The 23,944-nt window shown below is 40.7% G+C and overlaps 2 protein-coding genes across 2 annotated transcripts; one reads left to right on the top strand and one right to left on the bottom strand.

Annotated features, from left to right (window-relative positions):
* Positions 1-11,031: 11,031 nt before the first annotated feature.
* On the bottom strand, positions 11,032-13,592 carry ogg1 (8-oxoguanine DNA glycosylase). Its single transcript, XM_062427397.1, has 7 exons — positions 13,449-13,592; positions 12,944-13,320; positions 12,673-12,852; positions 11,992-12,170; positions 11,726-11,873; positions 11,585-11,634; positions 11,032-11,494 (listed from the first exon to the last, which is right to left on the bottom strand). The coding sequence occupies exons 1-7, from the start codon at positions 13,556-13,558 to the stop codon at positions 11,276-11,278; spliced, it is 1,263 nt and encodes a 420-aa protein (XP_062283381.1). The 5' UTR covers positions 13,559-13,592; the 3' UTR covers positions 11,032-11,275.
* A 447-nt stretch (positions 13,593-14,039) lies between these two features.
* Positions 14,040-22,955, top strand: qars1 (glutaminyl-tRNA synthetase 1). Its single transcript, XM_062426957.1, has 22 exons — positions 14,040-14,264; positions 14,585-14,735; positions 16,024-16,133; positions 16,218-16,293; positions 16,385-16,449; positions 16,549-16,602; positions 16,986-17,133; positions 17,262-17,347; positions 17,453-17,539; positions 17,640-17,739; positions 17,848-17,926; positions 18,012-18,251; positions 18,342-18,434; positions 18,557-18,694; positions 19,529-19,616; positions 20,310-20,456; positions 20,570-20,671; positions 20,762-20,854; positions 21,052-21,179; positions 21,734-21,800; positions 21,895-22,017; positions 22,291-22,955. The coding sequence occupies exons 1-22, from the start codon at positions 14,154-14,156 to the stop codon at positions 22,339-22,341; spliced, it is 2,337 nt and encodes a 778-aa protein (XP_062282941.1). The 5' UTR covers positions 14,040-14,153; the 3' UTR covers positions 22,342-22,955.
* The last annotated feature ends 989 nt before the right edge of the window (positions 22,956-23,944 follow it).

Below are 23,944 nucleotides of genomic sequence, written 5' to 3'. Positions count from 1 at the left end.
ATCTCCACCCTCTCACAGTAGCCTCGATGTTTATTTTCCTCCCTGTCTCAGCCACCTCTTCTGCTCTCAGTCTTGCCGGCTGTTGGCCAATCAAACTGATGATTAATCCCTGTTTTTCCCCTTTTCTTTCTTTTCCTCTCGTTCCCCCATTTAAGTTATTATCTCAACACAGTCATACAGCGTGCTCCTGCGCGAAGGTTCAAAAAGTGGTGTGTGTGTGTGTGTGTGTGTGTGTGTGTGTGGGGGGGGGCGCCTTGAAGATAGAGAGATAAACAGAAATAGAAGAGGTAGAAGTAAGAATGTGGAGATAAGACAGAAGAGTAATTTCACAGATAGGGAGAAACAGAGATGGAAAGCTGGAGAAGGTGGAGGAGGCTCTGTGATGTAATGAAGCTGACAGTGAAGGGTATTGCTAAGCGGTTGGTGGTGGTGGTGGGGGGGGGGGGGGGTGTGTGCGACGGGATCGTGACAAAATTAAGACTGAGAGATGTGGTGAAGGCTGTAAATTTAGAGGATGTAGACAGAGCGGGGGTTGCTGGTTGATAGAAGCTGACAGGAACTAAGAAGCAGAATATTTGAGGGGTAAAAAGAAGAAGAGTCATGAGGAAACTGTGTTTCAAGACTAACAGGTTTTTGTTATGGTCAAAGTGCAGATATGGCAGTCAGTCCAGGAAGCCATGCGGAGAAACTGAGCCGATTTCACCTTTCCACTGAGGTTAACTAGCAGGTGCGTAATCGCTGGCAGCCAAGGGTAAACAACCTGACGATTGAGAAATGGCTTTTAAAAAAACACGCGACTATCTTGATCCAAAGTAATCCAGCATGTGTCAGCCTGTGTGTATATAGATATCTATGCGTGTGTATGTGTATGAAGGTAGGTAGAGATTATTGAGTCTGCAAAGGCTGTTGGCCAAATAAGCTTTAGTGAGAGGACAGAAACACTCTGCTGCTGTATTTGAAACACTGTCAACATTAATCTCATCTCCACACGTCGGCCGTAAGGACACACACACACGCACACACACACACACGCACACACACAGACACACACACGCACACGCACACGCACACACACACACACACACACACACACACACACACACACACACACACACACACGCACACACACACACACACGGTTCACCAAAATGTTTTTCTCCACTGGATTTAGACCATTTGAGTTTCCATTGGACTGATACAAAATGGAGCAAATTTTAGGGAGATTGGCAGCTCCTCTAGGCAGTTTGAATTACAGGCCAGGAGCAGGCGACCGTGTGTGTTGTTGGATTTCATTTCCAACCAAACACTACAAAGACCAGATCGGTGTAATCAGCTGATTTGGTGTTTGGCTTAAAAGGATATCTGTATCCTCTCAGCCCTTAACGTCACATATTTGCATATTTACTAAACTGTGAGTAAAATACAGAAATACAAACGAAATTCTGGGACTGTCCAGGGAGGGAAGGCAGATGGGTGCTCGGTCAGTTGGAGTATTTTTATCATGTTCAGACCCCTGGGGCCAAGGGACACATCACTCTGTATTTCACTTGCACTGGGTTAGGCATGTTGGGTAGATGTCGTCACTCTGTCTCGCACAATACGATCTTTATTCAGAGCAGGAAATGCCCACGGATAATATCGAACAGTACAGCAGCAATCTGAAGATTACTATAAACTCCTTCCCCACAGTATAGACCTGCTGGTTATACAATCACATCACTCAGTACTACAGCAGCAGCTGCTACTAATCAGTTAATCGTTGCAGTAGTGATGTCATGTCTACGCTGATCTATTAATATAACTAGTTAATGTTTGTACATAAGGGACCAGGCAGAGGGGGCGGGGTGTGTGCAGTGAAGTTCATGGAGAATCATCCTCTTTTTTCTTGCAAATGCTCTCTCTCCCTATTTCCTGCCAGACTCCAGTCTGGCAGTGCAAAATTTCCATTAATTTGTGTGAATATTTCCAGGGGAAGACTTCTGTTTGTGGACAGAAGGCTCTGTGTCTTTTCAACAAAGACTGACACCAATGTACACTTGTCTCCATCAGGGCTGGGTATCGATGTTAAATACTTGTTTTTTGTTATCAACCAAAATGTATCTGTGGCATCAAGTATTGAAAACTGTTAAATACTGAAAACTGATAGCGAACTTTTGGTTAAATGCATAATCTTGTTTAATTATTCTTTTATAAATTAGTTCCCAATTAAATGCATTTTGGCAATTTTATGCTGTATTTTATTGAAGCAAAGTTCTTGTTCAACTCTTACACATGAACATTTATGACATTAGCTTTTTTTTGTTAAATGAAGTAAAAGATCTTTGAAGGGAAAATAAATCTTCTGGTACTTATTTGTTACTCACATATATAATAAACTCATATATCATACAGTCATATAGCTGCTAGTGCCTTACACGAGCAGCTCTGTAATTGATTAAGTCAGTGTGCTAACATGCTCACAATGACAATGCTAAAATGCTGATGTTTAGCCTGCAGGTATAATGGTAATATGTTAATAATCTTTAATCAGTTAGCACATTAATATGTGCTAATTAGCATTAAACACATAGTGCAGCTGAGGCTGATGGAAATGTCATCCGCTCTGCAGGTATCACTAAAGTTATTAAACTTCATACTGAGGGACCAAATTTCATGTCAATCCATCTAATAGTTACTGAGACATTTCACTCAAATTGACAAAGCTCATCAAGCCACAAGAGGAAAAGTCGGGGCATCACCAAAGTCATGAGGATCCACCCTTTGGACACCATGAATGTAGAAATGCAACATCGATTAATCAATTAGTTGATCAACAGAAAATGAATCAGCCACGAGGTTTTGATGATCAAATAATCATTTTAGTCATTTTTAAAGCAAAAAATATGCAGCTTTTCTAATGTAAGAATGTGAAGCTTTTCTGTGTCATACATGATACATTGAGTAGCTCTAGATTTTGCACTGTTGATCAGACAAAACCAGACATTTGAGGGCTTCACCATGAACTCTATGAAACTATAACAGGCTTTCTCCATATTTTCTGACATTTTATTAATAGATTAATGGAGAAAATTATCATCTGATTAATAAACTTAATCGTTAGTTGCAGCCCTTAAATGAATGCCTGCACAAAATTTGATGGCATGTGAGCTCTTGAGATGTTTCAGTCTTTGCTAAAAAATTAAAAATGTCACATAGGTCTAGTCTGCAGCAGTATGTGTGAGTTTTTGTGGACACATGCTTGTGCTGTGTGTACCATTACAAGGCTGTGCCCACTACCGACAGATAAAGATCTTTTTGAAAAACGACAGACAGATTCTGATTACACGGCACAAAAAAACTACCGTCAAAAGTACAGTTTCTGCCGTGACAGCAAAGATGGAGAGACACGGCGAGCACGAGACGGAGAGAACAAGAAAAAGACTGGAATAAACCAGCAGAAAGCTGTGTGCAACGGTTCCTCCGTCCAACAGAGCAGTTAAATATTACTGCTTGCACATCAGCCTGCCATACAGATGTATAACTTGTTTGTACTGTGCTGTGTAGGGGGAGAGCTGAGACTGTGAAGCAGTGTATGTGAAGTTGTGTGTACGTGATACAGAGAGAAGGGGGGAAAATGGGAGAGGGAGTATGTGTGGTTATGTTGGTATGCGGGTGGTGGGGGGAGGTCGCTGGTTTGACCGTTAAAAATTCCACACCTTGAAATAACATATGGATTGCAAACGGCTCCCACAATATTCTCTTGCTCGTTTTATTTATTTTATAGCTACCAGAGCAAAAATAATCCACTCAAGCAGGCACTTAACAACTCGGTTTAAATTAAATTGGTTAATATATCAGGAGATATACAAGCTTCATATGCTTTAATGATACCCCGGGATGTTACCCAGGGGGGGTCACCCGACTTCAAGACCCCTGCCTGAGACTAAAGCTGTCCATTTAGCTCTTAAGTCAAACTAAAGCCTGTCAAGATGCCTCTCTCTTGGCACTCAACTGCCTGGGGGTGTGGAGGGGTCAAAATTTCAGCGGGGTAACCGACCACACAGTGAGGAAGCGCTAGATGAAGAGAGGAGGCTCCGGAACCAATCACGGGTGCTCTTGATCCCCATTTGAAGCGGATGTCCAGCTTGAAAGTGCCGAGCCGCACAACATCTTTGACTGATGTTCCGCCTTCATGTGAGCCACAGATCAAAGGCTGAAGGTCGGCCTGAAAGGGTGAGGCCCTTCCAAATGTGTTGTGACTCCACACACACACACACACACACACACACACACACCCACACACATCGTGACTGACATAGCCCTCTGCACATGAGGCTAGCTCACCCATGCTACAAATATTGACATACCATAGAAAGAGAAGTTTACCGAGAGGGTTTACACAGATTCAGTGATAATTACAGCCTGTCCAGATGTTCAATTTAAGACTCGCACTCCTCCAAAAAAAAACACCATGAGACAGCAAGCCTGGTGACCGATTGAGACAGCTGCGAAACCATGACAAGTCACAAAACACTTTCAGGAAAACAGATTACAGGCATCACAAGTCATAAACTGTTTGCCTGCTACAGGGAGTTTAACCACAGCTCCACTTTAACCCAGTACTCTCACACTGTTACAGCTGGATGCAATAAAATAACTGCTGTGTTAAGTGGTGTGTTGTGTGTGTGGCAATTAGGGAATTTGCAAACAGACTGTATAAAACATTATCTTTTACATTTTCGTCCTTACTGAGGTATATTTACTTCTTAAAAATGCAATAATGCATTTATAAGGTACTTGGTTGACCCATGGCCAAAAGGATCTTCTATAAAAATCTATAGATCATGTCTGTTGCGTTGTGGGTTTGTGCTTCATTGATATACTGATGTCTTGAGTTATGCTTTATTTTCCACAGCTCTGACACTTAAGGACTGTCTATTCTGGCAAGTATTTTATATCTGCTGGAAGATATTATTTAACTATCCTGCCAGTTTAAAAGCCTCTGGCCCAAAATATAAGTGAATTATATTTTCTTTCACTAGCTAAGCCGTAAGTAAGCCATTTATAGGCTACCCAATACTGAGGTATGCCTGTGTGGAATATCTTCCATCCTGTTACACCCTTTTACTCTCTCAAAACCACATCACTTCTCCATGAAACCCCTATCAAAGCAGGTAGTAAATATTTCTTGAGCTACTTTGGAAATAGATGGAGAGCTCTTTTGTCTTGTCAGTGGATCAGGGTTTGTTGTTTTTCTTTTGAATTAAAGTGGTCTGACAGGGCTCTGCGTTACATCCAGTAGCACCCTGGATCAGATCTGGCTGTGCGCACTGGCACTTAGGTTTGCCTTTTGGATGCGTCCAAATGAATCCTGATGAGGAACAGGTGAATCCAGATCCTCAAAATGCCGCAAACCCTTGAGCCTGCAAGCTGAGGTTGGGCAACCCCTCGTAAATTAACCCTGCTGTAAACACTGAAGCACAACACGTTGCGCACCTGCCAGCATTGCCCAAATGGAGTAATAGTAGGCTACCCCCATTTGTTGGTGTTTCACCAAAGCGCACCCACTTATTTTCACTTTCTGGGCAAGCCTTTTTTTAATTTCCTGGGACATTTTAGCGTTTAGTTTGCCATTCAGTCCAATGAAACACGAGAAACTGCTGGTGAAGCCTGAATTGGGCCATATAATGTGTCATAAACTGGGATTATTTCTGAGCTTCAAAGTAGAGCTGGCTCACGATCAAACTGCTGAAGCTAAAAGCTTTCGTTACTGAGAAAAAAATGCGACAAAAATAAATGAATACTGCTGTTTTGCTAATGTTCAGATATAACATAGGTTAGATCCTCGTTAATGCGCAGTGTTACACCCCGTTAACTGGCGGTTACACGTCTCCACTCCATCCCGTAGTAACGGTTACTGGCGTTAACGTGGAGTAACGATGGCAACAGTAACGTTAATTACACCCTCGTAAATTTCACAGGACGATGCTAATATCTGAATAAAAAGTGGATTCTGTTTTTATTCAGTATTATTGGATTTAGTTACGCTGTGTTTTAGCAGTTCGTCGCAGGTTAACGTTAAAAGCTAACGTTACCGTGTACGTTACCATCACCATGATGGCTTCAGCTGACACAATTACTCCGAGCAGCCGCGTTGTCCTGGGTTCATTAACACAACTAAAGTACCACACAGGAAACCACGTACACACGCAGGTAAATATATGACGGTACGGAAACCCCCCTGGTGTGTTAAATTAGCGTTTATAACGTGTGAACCGGGTGATACCTCGGCACAGGTAAGAGGCAACGTCACGCATGAATCAATGCGCAAAGTAACGCCGCATAGCAGCCACTCCACATCCTGGTCCACACACTACTAACAAACATACCCGCAGGTCTGTATGGGTCCTCTCCGATGGCGTCCTCTGCGGCAGGATAAATGGCTAGGGCATACCGAGGTAGCCGGGAGAATAAAAAAAGCGTAGAGTCCAAGATTTGCCGCTTATTCGCTGCAGGATTCAACTGGAGAGTACACGCTCCTCTATCAGCACACACACACACAGAGAGGCTGCGTTCAGCCTTGTACCACTGCCAGCTCTCCTACCATGAGCTAAGGAGGAGATGCACGCCCCCCTCCCTTCCAGACTGCTCCATCTCTCTCCACATCGCTCCCTCCCTCTCATTTTTTTCTCGCACAAGCGGATAAACAAGATTGCCTACCTACCAACCTACCACATGGCACGCATCTTACGCAAAAGCCCGGCACGCAGTTACAGTCTGAGCACTGCACCTCTCCATCTACCTTAAGAAAGAAAGAAGCCTGGTTATTAGACAGTGCCCTGTGGAAACATGACGACACTGGTATTGACATCATCACTCAGCATGAGAGTGCTACTATCCAGGTTCTGGGGTTTTTTCCCAAGGATTATAGCTGAAAACAAGGTGTCATGACGCACACATTGTTAACGTGGCCAGGTGGTGTCAAAACGGTGTGTCATGTGCATACAGGTGAGGAGACACCTGACATTTTGGCAGAGTGGTGCAGCAGCAGAGGGGACAATAAGCTGGGAACAAAGCTGTGCATGAAACTCTAGCTCCCTCTCCTCTGCTGCCCTCCAAGCAGGGTTTGAAGAGGGGAGCAAGCCAGCCTGAGCCAACATAATACAGTTTCCTCATGCTGCACCTTGGCTCTGTGCCTCACCTTCATCCCCCACCTGATTGTCTCAGTGTTACACAAACACATCAATCTAGTTTGGACATGCTTTTGAGTCTCTGTTCTCTGCAGAAATGCAGACATAGTCTTGGTTACAAGCAGGTAACCACCATATTCTCTACTCATTATCCCTCTTTGTGTAGTCACTTTCATTAGATTGTCTGTGTTCTAAAATAACTTGTGCAGCTCAGGGGATTGTCCTAATGCCATTACATTACTACTGAGCCAGCAGGAGAGACACTGAGGAGTTTGGACAGGAGGAGCGAGGACACTTCAGATTGGTAATCACGGTACTGTACATGGATTATGACTAATATTCTATAGGTAAGGGAGATGTGAAGGCACCAAACAAATAGAGAAGAATAAAGACTGCTTGTTCATTGTATGTTAAGTTTTAGCAAGAGATGTCATTATCACATGTAGGCAATTTGTGTACATCTCCTATCTGCTACTCACCTCCTGGGTGCAGTGTTTATATTATGAATTCAATGTCATTTTTCTGCTGTAACAAGATTACAGTAATCTGGTGTACCAGCGGGGGATTTTATTCATCTGACAGCCTCAAACAATATGTTAAAAGGCCCTGATAAGTCTTTTCTTCTACCGTGAGGGGGAGCTTTGGGAACGCTCCACAAAAGTTAAGGGATAAACGAGACATTAAGGCACTTTGGTGGTCCCGTGTTAATTAGCCAAATAAAACTTTCCTTCACAATTAATATCTGGATATGAGGCGATTTTGTCCTCTTGTCCCACTTTTTAAAGTACTCCATAATAGACTTTTCAGATACGTTTTTCATACACTAAAGTGCTTCAAAGACCGTTTGAGCATAGCACCTGTCAGCAGGTGCTATGCTCTGTGACCATGTGCTTTTATTATTAATATTGTTATAGTATTTTTTATCATCATTTTCATTTCTTTTTATTGTTTGTTTTTCCTCTGTGTAAAGCACTTTGAATCAACTGTGTTGTGTTTAAAGTGCTATATAAATAAAGTCAATAGTGTCATTTTCGATTAAATGATTCAAACTTTCCTTATAAATGCAATTAAACTAACTTGAAATACTGTATGTTTATGTGCCCTACTTATATTAAATTAAAGCAGGTCAACTGTGTAACTCAAATGTATATCACATTTGAGTGACAGCTCTTCGTATAGGGAATTTTTAGCATGCTTTAAATAAAGTGGGCGCAGTATTTCAAGCTTGCTAAATGAACAAATTCTTAATAAGGAGGGAGTTGGCTGCACTGACACTGACATACACCAAACCCATGGTCCTCATGGTAGCCCACACCCATATACACAGTGGATAATGTTTCTATACCATCTTTGTCCAGGAATGTGAGGAAATACATTCCACTTAGTCATTTTGGATTGATCCTGGTAGGGGCTCTGAAATTCAACACTGGAGCAGACGGAACTGTTTCTTCCCCTCAATCTATATGGCACTGAACCTTAATCACAGCCAGCCAAGCAGGGATCCTGTCAGATGGTAGAACGTATTAATTATCTCCACAAAATAAGCCTCTTTCATTAAGAACAGCCAGGACCTTCATATGCTAACATCCATCAGCACACATTATGAGTCAGGAAAGCTTAAGATCTGAAAATATCTCTGCCAACTCTGTGCTCTCAGTCTCTCTCTGTGTCTCTATGGCTTTTCCCCCTCACCCTATAGCTGTCTAGACACCAAAGAATAATCTCCCCAACGCTGGGCCTCAAAGACAGACTTCCATGTGGGGACTGACTTCCCCCTGTCTCTTAGGCTCCCCACGGCCTCCTCCAGCGGCATTGGGTTTCACCACATCTTACGTGTATCAACACAGTCTCTTTATATTTTATCCATCTTAGGTAGTATATCAGATACTGTTATATAATACATCTGTTACTATTCAGGAATAATAACATACATCATTTTAGTAGTAGACAGGAGGATGGATATACATTGACCATTTTGGGCTCACGAGATGAAACCTGCGTAGGGTTTTCATATGAAAAAAGGATCACATTTAAAAAAAAATATTGTAACCTTTGACATAAAGTGCAATATCATACTGTAAAATAATATAAAATGATCAATTGTCAGAGATATTGCTATATATATATAGCTATTGCTTTGATGTCTCTGGTTGTTTGTATTGAGGACAATTTTGCAAATCAGTTCTTGCTTTGTGGCAACATATTTAATTTGTACATGATTTCTGCATCAAAGTGCATCAATGTACCTTTATTTTTCAGGTATTCATTTTTTGGATTAGACAAAAAATGAGATTCCATCTCGTTACTTTATCCATAAACTGTTTTGGCAATAGATTTTTCAGAAAATGTTCTACAACACAGTATACAGTATATAAAATCCCATTTATTCCAAATTGCATCACATCTCTGGAAAATGTCCTGAAATTAACTGTTAAATGCCTGCTAATTACTTTTCCAGGAAATTACTGTAAAAAAGGACCCGTGAATAAAAAGTTAGCAAACAATCATCGAGAAACAAATTAAATTTTGATGCTGCACATCTGGAAGTAAATAGAAATGTCTCCCTTTTGCAGGCATTACAAATGTGGCGCCCCCTGGTGCCCGTAGGAAATAATGATGCCCTCTTTGGGAAAGAAGGTGTGTTCCTCCAGCTAAACAGTTCCACAGTTCCAGAGGGCATAAAACAAGCTGAGACCCATTTCTTACATAACGCAAAGGCCACTGTTATGTCGTTAGTCTTTGTGTGTCAACTTGCGTGTGCACGTGGCTTTTCCTTTAACATTCATGTCCCTCACCTTCAGAACACTTTCACCTATCCCTCTCTTTTTGTTTAATTTTCCCTGTTCTTTCGGCTCTATTTTTACTGCTGCTTTTCTTCTTCTCCCTGACTGTGCCCTGAAGCTGGGCCCCAGCTTCTGTCCAGCTTAACTAGAGTAGAGATGAAAGCTGACTCACATATTCATTAACACGCATGACTGCACGCCCTTCCACAAATAAAAAACTTCTATGGATGTAAGACATGCATATTCAGTCCCCCACACAGATGCAACAACTCCACGCATGATGCACCTGCTCCCTTAAGCCTACATGAAAATCTGTCTTTCAAATTAGGTCAAGAGAGACCCTTGATTGCGGTTACCACATTTTAGAATAATTCCCTATATTTTTAACAAACTAATATCTTGCTCTGTAATTGTCATAAAAGGACAGTAATAGGCCAAATACTCCCAAAGACATGTTGTCACCAGAGACCGTCACATTAGCCCCCGAGCAGTGACAGCAGATAACTGCAACCCCTGCTATAAAAAGACCAGCTGACACAGTCAACCAATGCCTATAGATAAACATACAGACCCAATGGCACGTCACAACTGCCCAGCCAAGCCACTTTTTTATGATCCAACAGTCACACACTATTTTGATGCAGGGAACACACTGGAGAAACACAACACACTATTTTGGTGTCCAATGACCTTTTCAGACATTCACACGAATTCCATGACGTATTGGTATTCGGTGTAACAGAAACCCAGCGTATTCACCCAGGAGTATTCGCCCAGGGAAGTAGTGCTATTTGTTCTCAAATTAAAAAACAGAAGGCTGGGCTACAGCAAATGACCCACTATATGGTATTAGCTTGCCGGGCAATATCTTCCTATGCATACTGCCACCTAGAGGCTACTTAAGGTAACATTTATCCCAATTTAGCAAACATGACAGTGATGGTGTTAGTGGGATTGTAATGTATGGGGTATTAGTAACTGAGCTAATATGGACAGTTTGTCTCAAAACACATACACTAAACAAAAAGTGTGGAAACTATTTTGTATTTATTATAAAATCACCAGTGTGCTGTGTTTGTAGCAGGAAAGTAGAGTGGTTACAGTAAAAGTAGTAGTAAAGTAGGGGGTTTACAGTAAACAATATAAACAATATATGTACATTAACCTGAGGTTTTTTATGTCACGTTCCTGGCATCCTTTATATATTTCATTTTCAAACATGGTGTGACATGACAGTGGGGTTTTCAAATGAAGCTCAGTTAAAAAGGTGTGTGGAAAATGCCTGGTGCTGATGTGAATCCTTATGTAAGAGGCTTGTTTACCTCACACCACCTTCTCATCCTTAACAGACTTCTTTGTGCTCTTGTGACACGCTGACTTAGTTTTCCTGTTTTTCACAGTTCCATTTTCTTCTGTTTTTCTTTTTGTTTTCTTACATGCTACCATCCTCTCTCCTTCACCGTCTTCCTCTTTTTTTTGCTTCTTCTGATGCAGCATTTCTTTCAGATTTTGGAACTTCTTGAGGTCAGCACAGAACAACACCTAATGAGGCAGAAACACGATCTGAGGTTATTGTGGATAGACTGCAAAGACACAGAAACGCACTGACTGATACTGAAAGATGACACTCACCGACTGTGCCCAACCAGCATAAGGACCCCACAGCTTTCTGAAAAAATCCCCTGTGTAGAAATATAACATTTGGCAATTAAACAAAAATCATTATTCATTGTTTACAGGTGGCCAACACTATTGAGGTCCATGAGTACTAACCAATATCTTTGTGAAGTTTATCTGTGATGCTTTTCTGTCCGCTGCCAGAACCATATTTGTAGTCACGCTTTGCAATCTGCCACACATGTGTGTCGACGGGCACGGCCTCTAGCTTATCCAGGGACATCAGACATGCACAGTCTGCCACCTATAGGACACCACAACACCTTTAGGTACACATTACTGTTATAAGTGTACTCCCTATGTTCTCTCCTCATAAATACTAACAAACTGTATGAGGCTAACAGGTTCTGTTCCTGCTGTACCTTGGTGCCCACACCAGGGAGAGTACGCAGAGCATCACGGGCCTGTAGATATGGGACACCTCGTAGACCTTCAAGCCACTGGAGCCCATGGGTGTCCAGAATCTGTTTCGCACTCTGCTGCAGGAACCGAGCCCTGTATCCAAAACCAAGTTCCCGTAGACAGGCCTCTACGCTGCTGTCTGCCAATTAAAATGAAGAAAACAACACAATTATGATCACTGTATTCAATACAAACATACTTCTTTATTGGAAATTCAGATTCCAAAGACTAGTCCCAATTAAGAACTGGGTTAAGAAAGAGATGAAACAGAAAACAAGGTTATAAAAGATGTGTAACATGATCTAGAGAAAGGTTTTTATACCACTCAGTTTAACCAAAGCACTGATCTTATTATTATACTTTCATATATCAGAGGCTGACATCAACAAAAGCTGGTTGTAAAACACAATGTCCCATGTGAACTGTGCACATGTCCCACTGAAAACATAGTGCCTCCTGTTTGGCAGGATTTTCTACCACTGAACCACCAGCAAAGCACTACAGCAAAACATATGGGGCAAAAAATACTTGCAAACATCCAAAAGGCACAGAGCCCTGGCATAATTGTGAACCCTGCAGTTATATTACTCTTGGCAAGATTATAAATGGTGGTGTAGGTCTGTGGGGAACGTATGTAGCACCTGCAAGCGCAGACAGGGAGGGAAAGTTGTAGTAAGAGGTTTGATCCAGCTGGCACAGTGGGACACCCAGAGCCTGACACAGTCGCTCAACCATGCCCTGGATACGAGAGATGTGATTGTTGGAGGTGCAGATGAAGGAAAACAGGCATTCAGTGGGGTCCTGGCGTAGCATTCGCACACCTGGGGAAAGAAAACAATGTATTCAAGACACATTGGTAAAAAAAAAATATCATCACAGTCATTACTTACTGTGTAAAAAACACACACTGACCAGTGAAAATGTCTGCAATATGCTTGAAGTGGGGGTCTGCTGCTCCCCACTCCTTGTACAGATCCCCCAGTTTAACATTCAGCTGGAAGTAATCTCTCAGCATCTCTTCTTCCTCCTCAATGTCCTGCAATGGGGTCACAGCCACCGGCTCCTCCTCCTCTTCCTTCTTCAAAGCCCCTTTAAAGCTCATCTCTGACTTGATTTCCTTCTGGAGAGTAACACCAGCTCTCTTCTTCCTGGCACTTGAACTTCCCTCCTCCGGCCTGCCGTGGTGGCTTTTGTAAACGTGGTACCATAGAGTGTCATCTGTCTGGGTCAGAGTCCACACTCGTCCTCCTATCACTCCGGTCCAGTGGCCCTCTGCAGTCTCCCTCCAGCTGTGGTTTGAGATATATGAGTGAATGCAAATACACAACAGGGTGATCTAAACTGTATCAAGTGTCCTATTGATTGTGATGCTTACAGACGGAAAGACTACACCTGAGCCTTAAACTTAACAACTTACCGGAAAGATTGTCCACAGGCAAGAGTGAGATCCAGACGCAGCTCTGACTTTGCACAGGCCAGACGTCTCCACATGTTTGCACCCGATGACAGCACCGCGTGTTTAGCCATAATTGATCTGTTGCCACCTTGTTAATTATGCTGATTGGAGGTTAAAAATGTAAGAAAAATAAATGTGCAAGCCGGTATAGTAACTTACGGCACCACAAAACACATCCCTACACACGTCTGTAGGAGCGTCGATTGTGATGGACAAAAAAGACCTTACACTGCGTAGCAAAATCACACATTTAAATGAGGAAAAGTGCAAGGATTGGATGTTTTTAACTTTACATCTCATCTACTATTAATCATAAATTATTCCGGTACTAATTTCATGTTAATAAATCACTGAAATTACTTATATGTCAATCTGATGCAACATTTTTTAATTCAGGTGGCCCCTCCCTTTAGAATGTCAACATAACCGCTGATTGGCTCTCTCGTCCGTAGTGGGCGGTAACTTCAATCACACTCATTGGCGATTGGTCAACGCCATTCGTGCCTGTCGTGTGCGATTGGTTCATATAATTGTACAGCATGATTTTTTTCTGAGGTGTACAGGAAGTCGTCCCTCGCCGTTTTTGTCCAAGAGGAGAGGTGGTGTGTGTGGCGGCGTGTCTGTCTGTGTGGCTCCCAACAAGCCGGTGAATATACAGAGGAAAAAATGGCGGATCCTGTGACACTTCTCACTTCCATTGGCCTCAGTGAGCAGAAAGCTAAAGAAACGCTAAAAAATGAAGCGCTTAGTGCCACCCTGAAGGACGCGATCACTCAGGTTTGACCCGACACCTCCTGAAATGTGACATGTACTCCTTTAGCTCACTTGTTGTCCCTACTTATTTCTCCTGTCATGTGTTCAGAGGTATGTGCACCTATATAGCTCATAGCTATAGTTATATTTCCTCTAAACTTCGTTAGTTAGTGAAGCAGGATCATTTCACTTTCATTTTCACTCAATTCAGGTTTCTTGAAGATATGACATCTGGGGGCAAGATAAGGAGAAGTGGTCCTCCCTGTTTGTGTCTTATATCTTGACACACTTATTTTTTAAACGGCAACATTTAATTCTGGTATTTTCCTCTCTGCTCTCATTAGGCTCAGCGTGTCAGTGGAGCATCTGGAGTGGACAAAGCCATGGGTACACTGCTGTACAGTATGGCATCTCGCCTTAAAGACACCAAACGCCTGGCTTTCCTCTCTGACACCATAGCTCAGCGCAAAATCTGCACAGAGCTACAGCTGGCAGGTAATTTTTTGACATTTCTGACATGTCACAACCTGACTGATCTATAGGAAAGAGTTACCAAAGCTGTGTGATACTTACATTTAAAAACATTACTTACTTTCAATATTAAAACCCCTCTCCAGATATGTTTCAAGATATGTATACAATCTGCTGCTTTGAGTCATTTCTGTCAGATTTTCCATCAAAATTAAACAAAAGTTAGATTATCTTGTTAAAATCTGTTAAATGACATCTGGTCCAGAATCGGTAAATCAAAAATGTAATTGTTGGAAACAAGATATCTCCTACTTCACTGAACAGTCAGTTCTCAGGGTGTGTGTACTGCAGGCTTCATGCGTCCACATCACACTTGTGTAAGTTGAATATTAGACCAGGACTGGCTTCAAAACTAGTTGTGACGTCACAAATGATGCTTTTCCAACACTCCTTAAAACTGGATATTGAATGAGCACAGATAAACTCCCCACTTTCAGCAGATGATTGTGTAAAAAGCCTTTTAGCATCAAACTCTTTACATCCATCATTGTGTACACTGAAGCTTAACTGTAGGAATAAGAAGCAAAACACATTTTTGAGTGGAAAGGGACTTTAATATCCACTGACAGGTAATTTTCACAAAACATTTGTTTAAATTGTATTACATAGCACTTTAGCAGCACTCCAATGACCCCAGAATCAGACTTATTCATCAAGTAACAAGTATAAGGAATTCATTGTGGACCAGATATCAGAAGAAAATGCAATACACATAAAAACAAACATAACAGAGTAAGAAGGGGAAAGTAAATTACAATGATTCTGTGTAGTGAGGTTAGATTATGTACATGCACACTGACATGATGAACTGTGTGCTAAAAAAAAACAGAATTTATATAGAAGTACAAACACCAATTTAAATATTAATTTGTGTGTAAATAAACTATTTTTGTTTATTACATTTACCAATTTAAACAAATCTATATACATCTACACAGTGCAGAACAGACAAAAACACAGTATGTACAACATGTATTTGAATAAGATATGGGCTGAAATGGCGTTGGCATGTTTATTTAGCGGCGACTGTTACTCAAAACATTTAACAAACACAGTGGAAAAACTCCTGAAACCACAAATCATGCTAATGTTGGTAAAGGCTGGAGGAGGTTTAGCAGCATTGTGAGCATTTTACTAAGCAGAATGAATGAGTGACAAAATGATAGCTTGTGGGCTTGACTGGCTGGATACAATGACTTCTGTGCTTATCTGAAGTCCTCCATGAATTTCTACTTCCTCTTTTTTTTTGCAGCTGCTTTGGACTTTGTGAAGAGTCATCCTCAGGACCCCCTCAACGAGAAGGAGTTTGAAGCAGCATGTGGAGTGGGCATGGTCGTAACACCAGAGCAGATTGAAGATGCAGTAAGTGCACAATGACCATAATTATGTCCTTTTTACAAGCTTTACTGTGCGCTGTGTGTGTAGTGACAGAGGAATGTTGTGCAGGTGGAGACTGTGATCAAGAAGCACAAGGAACAGTTGTTAAAGGAGAGGTACCACTTCAACATGGGACTGCTAATGGGTATGCACTCATGCTTAAATGGATAAATATTTTTGAATACATTAAAGTGTAAAAGGCCAACAGAATGACTCACAGAGTTTTTGTGTTGCAGGAGAGGCCCGCGCTGCTCTGAAATGGGCTGATGGAAAGGTCATCAAAAATGAGGTGGACATGCAGGTGTGTTTGAAAATGTCTGTCCTTGTGATTAAAGATTTGGATCGGACATTATTAGATTCCCACTGCATTCTGTAACTAAATATGACTTTGATCGTAAAGGTCCTGCATCTGTTGGGACCCAAGACAGAAGCTGACCTGGAGAAGAAACCAAAGGTAACTCATCTCATGTTATATAAAGGATATATTTGCTTTATGCCTGGAGTCTTGAACACAGTGAAGTTGGCAAAGACTACAGAAAGTCTCTTTGTAAAAATAGTACACTTATAAACTACCAATTGTAGTTTTTTCACTTCCGTTTTTGAACATATTAAATGAAAGAGATATATCATGTTAATAAGAGAGCTTTATTATGCTGAGCTGAGCTTAACGGCTGCTGCTGCTTCATATTCACCATACAGACATGAGAATGGTATCTCATTTAACTCTTTGTAATAGAGCAAATAACCGTATTTCCAAAAATTGTTAGTTACTTACTATTACTTCGTTGCACTGAAGGTTTTGATTTCATCTGTGGATAATTCAAAATCATCTCACAGCCCCAGAAGGCTAAAGTTGCAGAGAAGGATGTGAAGACGAAGAAAGAGGAGGTGGCAGTGAACGGCTGTTCAGGTGAGGTGATGACTGGGGATGGAAAGTCGCTGATGGAGCAGCTCAGAGGAGAAGCACTGAAGTTCCATAAAACAGGTGAGGAGGAACCACCTGAAACAATTAGATACAGTAGCATCTTTGCTTTTTACTCTGTTTTTTTAATACTTTGCTAGCGATTTTTTCAAAAGTTTCCTCATCTTTCATCCTTGCCTTCCATCCTACAGGCGAGAACTATAAAACTGAGGGCTACGTGGTTACACCCAACACTATGAACTTGCTTAAGAAGCACCTGGAGATCAGTGGCGGACAGGTACAAACCTTATATGAGTAACATTAGCTTTTGGAAAAGAAGCATGCTGACTTGAAAATTATCACTCATTTTGATTTTTCTTCCTCCCATGTTGAATTCTTTTAGATTCGTACTCGCTTTCCTCCTGAGCCCAACGGCATCCTTCACATTGGACATGCTAAAGCTATCAACTTCAATTTTGGTTTTGCCAAGGTGCGAAACTTTTTATCCTCACTTCCACTTCAGTTACTGTCGAAGCTGTTTAACTCCCTCTAGTGCAAATGTGTTTTTTTAACCTCATCTTCTCTCACAGGCGAACAATGGAATTTGTTTCTTGAGATATGACGACACAAATCCAGAGAAGGAGGAGGAAAAATACTTCACTGCTATCAAGGACATGGTGGAGTGGCTTGGTGAGTTTAATTCTCTTGATTTACAATATTTGATCTGATGAAACCTTTTTTCTTTTACTTTCTACATTCATGAAGGTAGTTTCTTATCAGTGTAACTGTATTACACAGGTTACGAGCCGTATACTGTCACACACGCATCAGACAACTTTCAGCAACTCTACGATCTTGCAGTGGATCTTATTCGTAGGTGAGTGTAAGAACTGTGTGTATGTGTTGGTTAAAGTGCATGGATAGATAGATTACATTTCATTCTTCTCTTTGTCTTCTGTCAGGGGTCACGCGTATATCTGCCACCAGAAGGGAGAGGAACTGAAGGGCCACAACGTTCCTCCATCACCGTGGAGAGATCGTCCCATTGAAGAGTCACTGGTGTTGTTCGAGAGGATGAAGAAGGGCCTGTTTTCTGAGGGAGAGGCTACACTCAGGATGAAGATGATCATGGAGGATGGGAAGATGGACCCGGTGGCGTACCGCATCAAATACACGCCTCATCATCGAACAGGAGATGAATGGTATGAAAACCTAAAGTGTTGCTCTATTCACACAGGTAGTTTTATTTGAATACTTTCCTCACAACAAGCTGTGGTTTACTTTCTTTCCAGGTGCATCTACCCCACGTATGACTACACCCACTGCCTGTGTGACTCCATCGAAAATATCACACACTCACTCTGTACCAAAGAGTTTCAGGCCAGGTATGAATTCATTTTTTTTGGTGCTTTTCTTTTGTAGTTGTACTTCATCATAGACTTTCATGGAAGCATACAAATATGTTGTTAACTTGTTAGTGTGTTTGTTCCTTTTGTGTTTGTGACAGGCGTTCATCATATTACTGGCTATGTAACGCTCTGGATGTGTACTGCCCTGTTCAGTGGGAATATGGCCGCTTGAACCTCACCTACACCGTTGTGTCCAAGAGGAAAATCATCAAACTGGTAGAGACAGGCGTTGTCAGGTAACATGGTATTTCTGTTAGCTGTTTGTTTCCAGTCTGTTAGTTATTTGTTGAACTTGTTAAATGTGGGGAAAGAGAGAGCACTGCTATGGAAAATAAATCTAAATCAGTGGATATCCTGAGGAGAGAAAAAGTCTGCTTGCTTTTTGCCCACCTACTTCAATACTTACTTCATATCTTGTTTTTTTCTTTAACTTTTTCACAAAAGCCCCTTTTCAGATGTGCACCTCTTAGACCTGCAACAATTAGTCAGCTTATCAGTCAATCATCAGATTAATCGGGAAATATTAATACAGTTAAATAATTGTTTTAGTTATTTAGTTAGTTTTGTAAGCAAAAATGCCAAAACTCAATTAAACATTCTATGGTTTTGGGCTGTTGCTCTGTTAAAAAAAGAAAAAGACAGTTGTTGGAAATTCTAACAGGAGTTTTTAGTACATTTCTGACATTTTAAAGATAACGGATCAATCCAAAAAAAAAAAAAAGGATTGGCAGATGAATTAATAATGAAAATGATTATTAGTTGCACCACTCTACTTTTAATAAGATGGCAATTCTACATTGTAATCTCATGACAGAATGCAAAAGTAACGCCATCAATTGTACAGGGTCGGACTTTCGACACAGCCCAAATCCTCCGGAGCATATTGGATTTATTATAATAGCAACGTAAATCTCTGACAGCACATAATTGACTCTACCATCCCAAAGCATACGGTTTATTCTACTCACTGTGATTTGGTGTGCAGCCTTTTCACCACAAGTTTCCATGTGTTGTCTTTGTGCTTCTTAAAATGTGTGAATTAACTACATACCATATTCTTCTAATTACAGAGACTGGGACGATCCCCGCCTCTTTACTTTGACTGCACTGAGGAGACGAGGTTTCCCACCAGAGTCAATTAACAACTTCTGTGCACGGGTATGCAGAACCATGGCCGTAGCTACCATTGAGGACACCGAGGTCATGTCCTCGGTATTTTTTCTTGAAGTTTTGTTTAATTGTGAAGTGAAAATAGCTGACGAGACAATTATCCTTGCATCAACGGACCGTCATGTGACACGTACTTGAAGATTCCGCTGCCATGTCAAAACGAAAGTATCCGGCTATAGCCAGCGGTGGAGTGAAGCCTTGAAATCGCCAGAAATATGTTGTCTACATTTGTGAATTGGACTTGACCCAATTTAGCAAACTGTTCATTCATTGGATGAGCCCTTTTCTCCCTTTCCCAGCAGGCCGTGCTCCATTCCACATTTTAAGAACAAACAAATAATATATTGCAGTGATAATTTTTAAATATACAACCATGGAAGTTGTAGAATACTGAAATAGGAGTTGATTTAAGTTGCCCAATTGGAAATGATAAGAAAGAACTGGACCACAAGAATGACCATGACTGAGACATGCACAGCAAGAAAGCAGTATAAATACATCATGGATTAAATCGAACAGTCATATAAATTGTGGTCTTGTTTTTGACCTCGGTATTTGAAAAATCCTGGCTACGGCTTTGTGCAGAACGTAATGTATGGAAGGATGAATGGTTGGATGGATGGAGGAACTAGTAGTCTAATGTAGGAGCACGCTGTAATAATACATTACATGTGTTGGCAGGTGGGAGTCACTGTTTCCCAGACAACAACAGAGCCTCATCTACTGGAGTCATGTGTCAGGGATGCGCTTAACGACACAGCACCTCGAGCAATGGCTGTCCTGGAGCCACTCAAAATCACCATAACTAACCTTCCTGAGAACTCAATGGTACATTACTGACAAATACACAGACATGTCTAATTACCAGAGAACTTGTTTTATCCTGGATGTTCTGTCTTTTATGTGACATTAACATCATGCATCGTCGTCTTCTCTTTCAGTCTGAAGTGCGAGTGCCAGACTTTCCTGCCAACGAATCCAAGGGTAGCCACACCGTTCCATTTACACGCACCATCTTCATTGAACAGAGTGACTTCAGAGAGGTTAGAGACAAACATCCATAAGTACTTTGTTTCTACATTTTTTGGATTGTAGACAGAAGATGATGGTGGGCTTTTCTTCTTTTTTTGCAGGTGATGGAGAAGGGCTACAAGCGTCTGACCTCAGAACAGCCTGTAGGCCTAAGGCATGCTGGGTATGTCATTTCTGTCCAGAAGGTCATCAAGGTAAGTCCAGATGTTTTACTCAGTAGCTCTAAAGTAAAATTTAATAGTTTCCCCAGATCATATTACAGTCACATGTGTAACAAAACACATGATCTTGGTATTTTATATTCTTAGCAGGTATTGGCTTTATGAATGTCTTTAAAGTACTATTTTATGTATCATGTGGTCCGTCTGCTGTCTTCCGCTCTGTTTCTCAGGACTCTCAGGGTAAAGTGGTGGAACTGGAGGTGACATGCTCCAGCTCTGACACAGCTGAGAAACCAAAGGCCTTCATCCACTGGGTCAGCCAGCCACTGAAGTGTGAAGTGCGCCTCTATGAAAGACTGTAAGTCACAGAAAAGCCATTCTTAACCAACACTTCATGTAGGAAACTCATTTACCAAAACCCAGGGTATCTGCAAGTCCTGAAAGCATTGATTTTAGTTTGTCCTCAAAATAAAAAGGCCTCAGAATGTTTTTAAGTCTCAAATGTCATTTACAAAGGTCTTAAATATTTTTTTCTCTGATGTTGGTTATAAAATGTTTTTTTAATTTAATTTTAGAAAAACCTGGCTGGAAAATTCCCAATTCCTTTGTTCCAGACCTCTGATCTCAAATTAATTAGTTTTTTAAACATATTAATCTATTGATTATTTCTCTTTCTGGTGCTTTTGTCCAGGTCCTAATTAATCAGTCATTAGTTATATTATTGGGAATGATTCTTATGTACTGTCAAGAAGTTGCACTTGGTAAATAATTCTAGGCCTCATCATCCCTAATGGTTTTTATTGATATCTTTCATAATTTTAACATAAAACGGATATTAAATTACATTCTATGTGGCATTAAAAAAGTTTGTGAAACCTGCATAAACTCTGAAAATCTCTCCTATCTTGGTAGATTCCTACACAAACACCCAGAGGATTCATCTGAAGTGCCCAACGGCTTCCTGAGTGACATCAACCCTGTGAGTTTGTCCCTTTGTTCCCTACAGTGATAGAAGTGGATTTACTGAGATGTTGTAGTGATTGTTTAACATATTTCCTCCTTTTGTCATTCAGAATTCCCTTAACATCAGCAGTGCCTTAGTGGATACTTCCGTCAGGGGAGCAAAAGTTTTCGACAAATTCCAGTTTGAGAGAGTTGGCTACTTCTCCCTGGACCCTGACAGCACCGCAGACAAGGTACAGTACCACAAGAGTACTGCTGCTACTAGATTTAGGCAGATATACTTTGACATTCTCATGTTTGTTACATCCTCACTTCTTTCTCATGTTTTTTATGCAACTTTGAAACTGCACTGTTTGATATTGCAAATGATCATTGTTGAAAGCTTCTATTTTTAGTTCATTTGAGATATTATTTATGGCTACTACTACTCCGCTACTATTCAAAACATTTTGGGACCTATGTAAGATGAACATGAACTGTAACGTGCTCTTTTTCTCTCACTGTAGCTCGTCTTCAACAGAACAGTCACGCTCAAAGAGGATCCTGGGAAGATCTGATTGACTTTGATCAAACCACATTTCCTGCTTCCCATGAGCCCACAGAAACATGTCCAAACTGTTTGCATCACTCAGTGTGTAAAACCAGCTAAAGAACAGACTGCTTAGCTTGAGATTGAGCCAAATCAGACATTGCAATAAATACATGTCCATATTTCTAAATTGCAGTTCTGGTGCATGCATCTGTTTCACTGAAATTGGGAAAACTTTATATCATGATTGTTGATATTGTTCAACAATCATGTTGTTATAATTTCATGAGAGATTAATGGTAAAAAATAATTACTGCAGCTTCGGTTTAATCAATCTGAAGCTTTGCCAGTCAGTGTCAGTCCTAATTTCTTTTAGACATCCGCTGCAATAATATACACTAAGTGTTTCCTCTTTGTTGAATGTATGCAACTTTGACCATGGTTCAACACGAATCTCATCTGTGTCAATTTAACATTGAATCTATGCTGGTGTTACACACAGGACATGCTCTCAAATGCCATACATGACTTTCTTACAAAGATGGCGGGTCACTGCCAAACCATTGTATGTTTTTTTAAGTCTCAGAGGGGTGCACATGTGTCCTTTTGACAGGAGATGAGAATAAATAATAATAAAATAAACCTGCCACGTTTCTGTCTTTATCACCTCAGGTATGGATGCACTGATAGTTTTGATGTACTTTTATATATGTATATTATATATTGTCTATGATTATTGATGCCTCCACAGAATATTAAACTGGTGGAGGGGGACAGTAATTGATCATGTGTGTATAGTAAACTAACAGGTAGAACTATTCACTGTTGATTTTACAATTTCAAAAAGAAAGTCTACAGTGTAAAAAAAACTAAGCTCTTACTGAACTGTGATATAATCTATAAAAGCAAAAACACAAGACAATGTGGAAGCTGCACTGATTTAAACAACCAAAAAACAAATTTCCATTTTAACACTAGTTTATTCTTCCACTCCACTACATTTCAGAGGGAAATACTGTACTTTCTACTCCACTATGTGTATTCAATGGATAATATAACAAGCTTTTAAAAAACAAAACATTTTTAAAGATGAAACCAGTGGTTTCCAACCTTTCTGGCTTTTGACATCTTAGAAAAAAAGCAGCGTTTAGTATGGGTCACATTCTTTATGTCTATGAGTTAACAGCTCCACCAAATAGTGATTTTTCTCTCTACACTTTTCACATGGATTCATGTCAATAAATGTTCAAATTACTCAATATTTCATTGGAAACAAAGTCCAAAATACTGAAAACAGATTGGTGTATGATAATTTTGTTTTTTCTCCTTTCTTCTCCCATTAATCATCTCACGACCCTTAGGCCCTTAGGTTGGGAGCAACTGGACTAAACTAGCTTACTGTACATAAAGTAGTTGCAAACTAGCTCCACCTCCAGCAGCTACAACAGTAACATGCTGCTCTAACACTGATGCTTCAGTATTGATAATTTAATGCTGTCATATATAATATCAGAGGGATGAAACAAGTACTTTTACTTTCATATTTAAATACATCTCGGTGTTAATACTTATGTACTTCTACTTAAGTAGGACATTACATGCAGGACTTTACTTGTAATGGAGTATTTTTA

Source organism: Scomber scombrus, chromosome 10, assembly GCF_963691925.1.
Source record: "Scomber scombrus chromosome 10, fScoSco1.1, whole genome shotgun sequence".
NCBI classification, from domain to species: domain Eukaryota; kingdom Metazoa; phylum Chordata; class Actinopteri; order Scombriformes; family Scombridae; genus Scomber; species Scomber scombrus.
This window is presented reverse-complemented; position numbering and strand designations above follow the sequence as displayed.

Excerpts from the sequence above, each read along its gene's own strand:
- qars1 (XM_062426957.1), top strand. The coding sequence starts at position 14,154 with ATGGCGGATCCTGTGACACTTCTCACTTCCATTGGCCTCAGTGAGCAG. Across the intron at positions 16,134-16,217 it reads CAGAGCAGATTGAAGATGCA|GTGGAGACTGTGATCAAGAA; the intron begins GTAAGTGCACAA and ends AATGTTGTGCAG. Across the intron at positions 16,450-16,548 it reads AAAATGAGGTGGACATGCAG|GTCCTGCATCTGTTGGGACC; the intron begins GTGTGTTTGAAA and ends TTGATCGTAAAG.
- ogg1 (XM_062427397.1), bottom strand. The coding sequence starts at position 13,558 with ATGGCTAAACACGCGGTGCTGTCATCGGGTGCAAACATGTGGAGACGT. Across the intron at positions 12,171-12,672 it reads CTCCCTGTCTGCGCTTGCAG|ACAGCAGCGTAGAGGCCTGT; the intron begins GTGCTACATACG and ends TTTAATTGGCAG. Across the intron at positions 11,874-11,991 it reads TCCCTGGTGTGGGCACCAAG|GTGGCAGACTGTGCATGTCT; the intron begins GTACAGCAGGAA and ends GGTGTCCTATAG.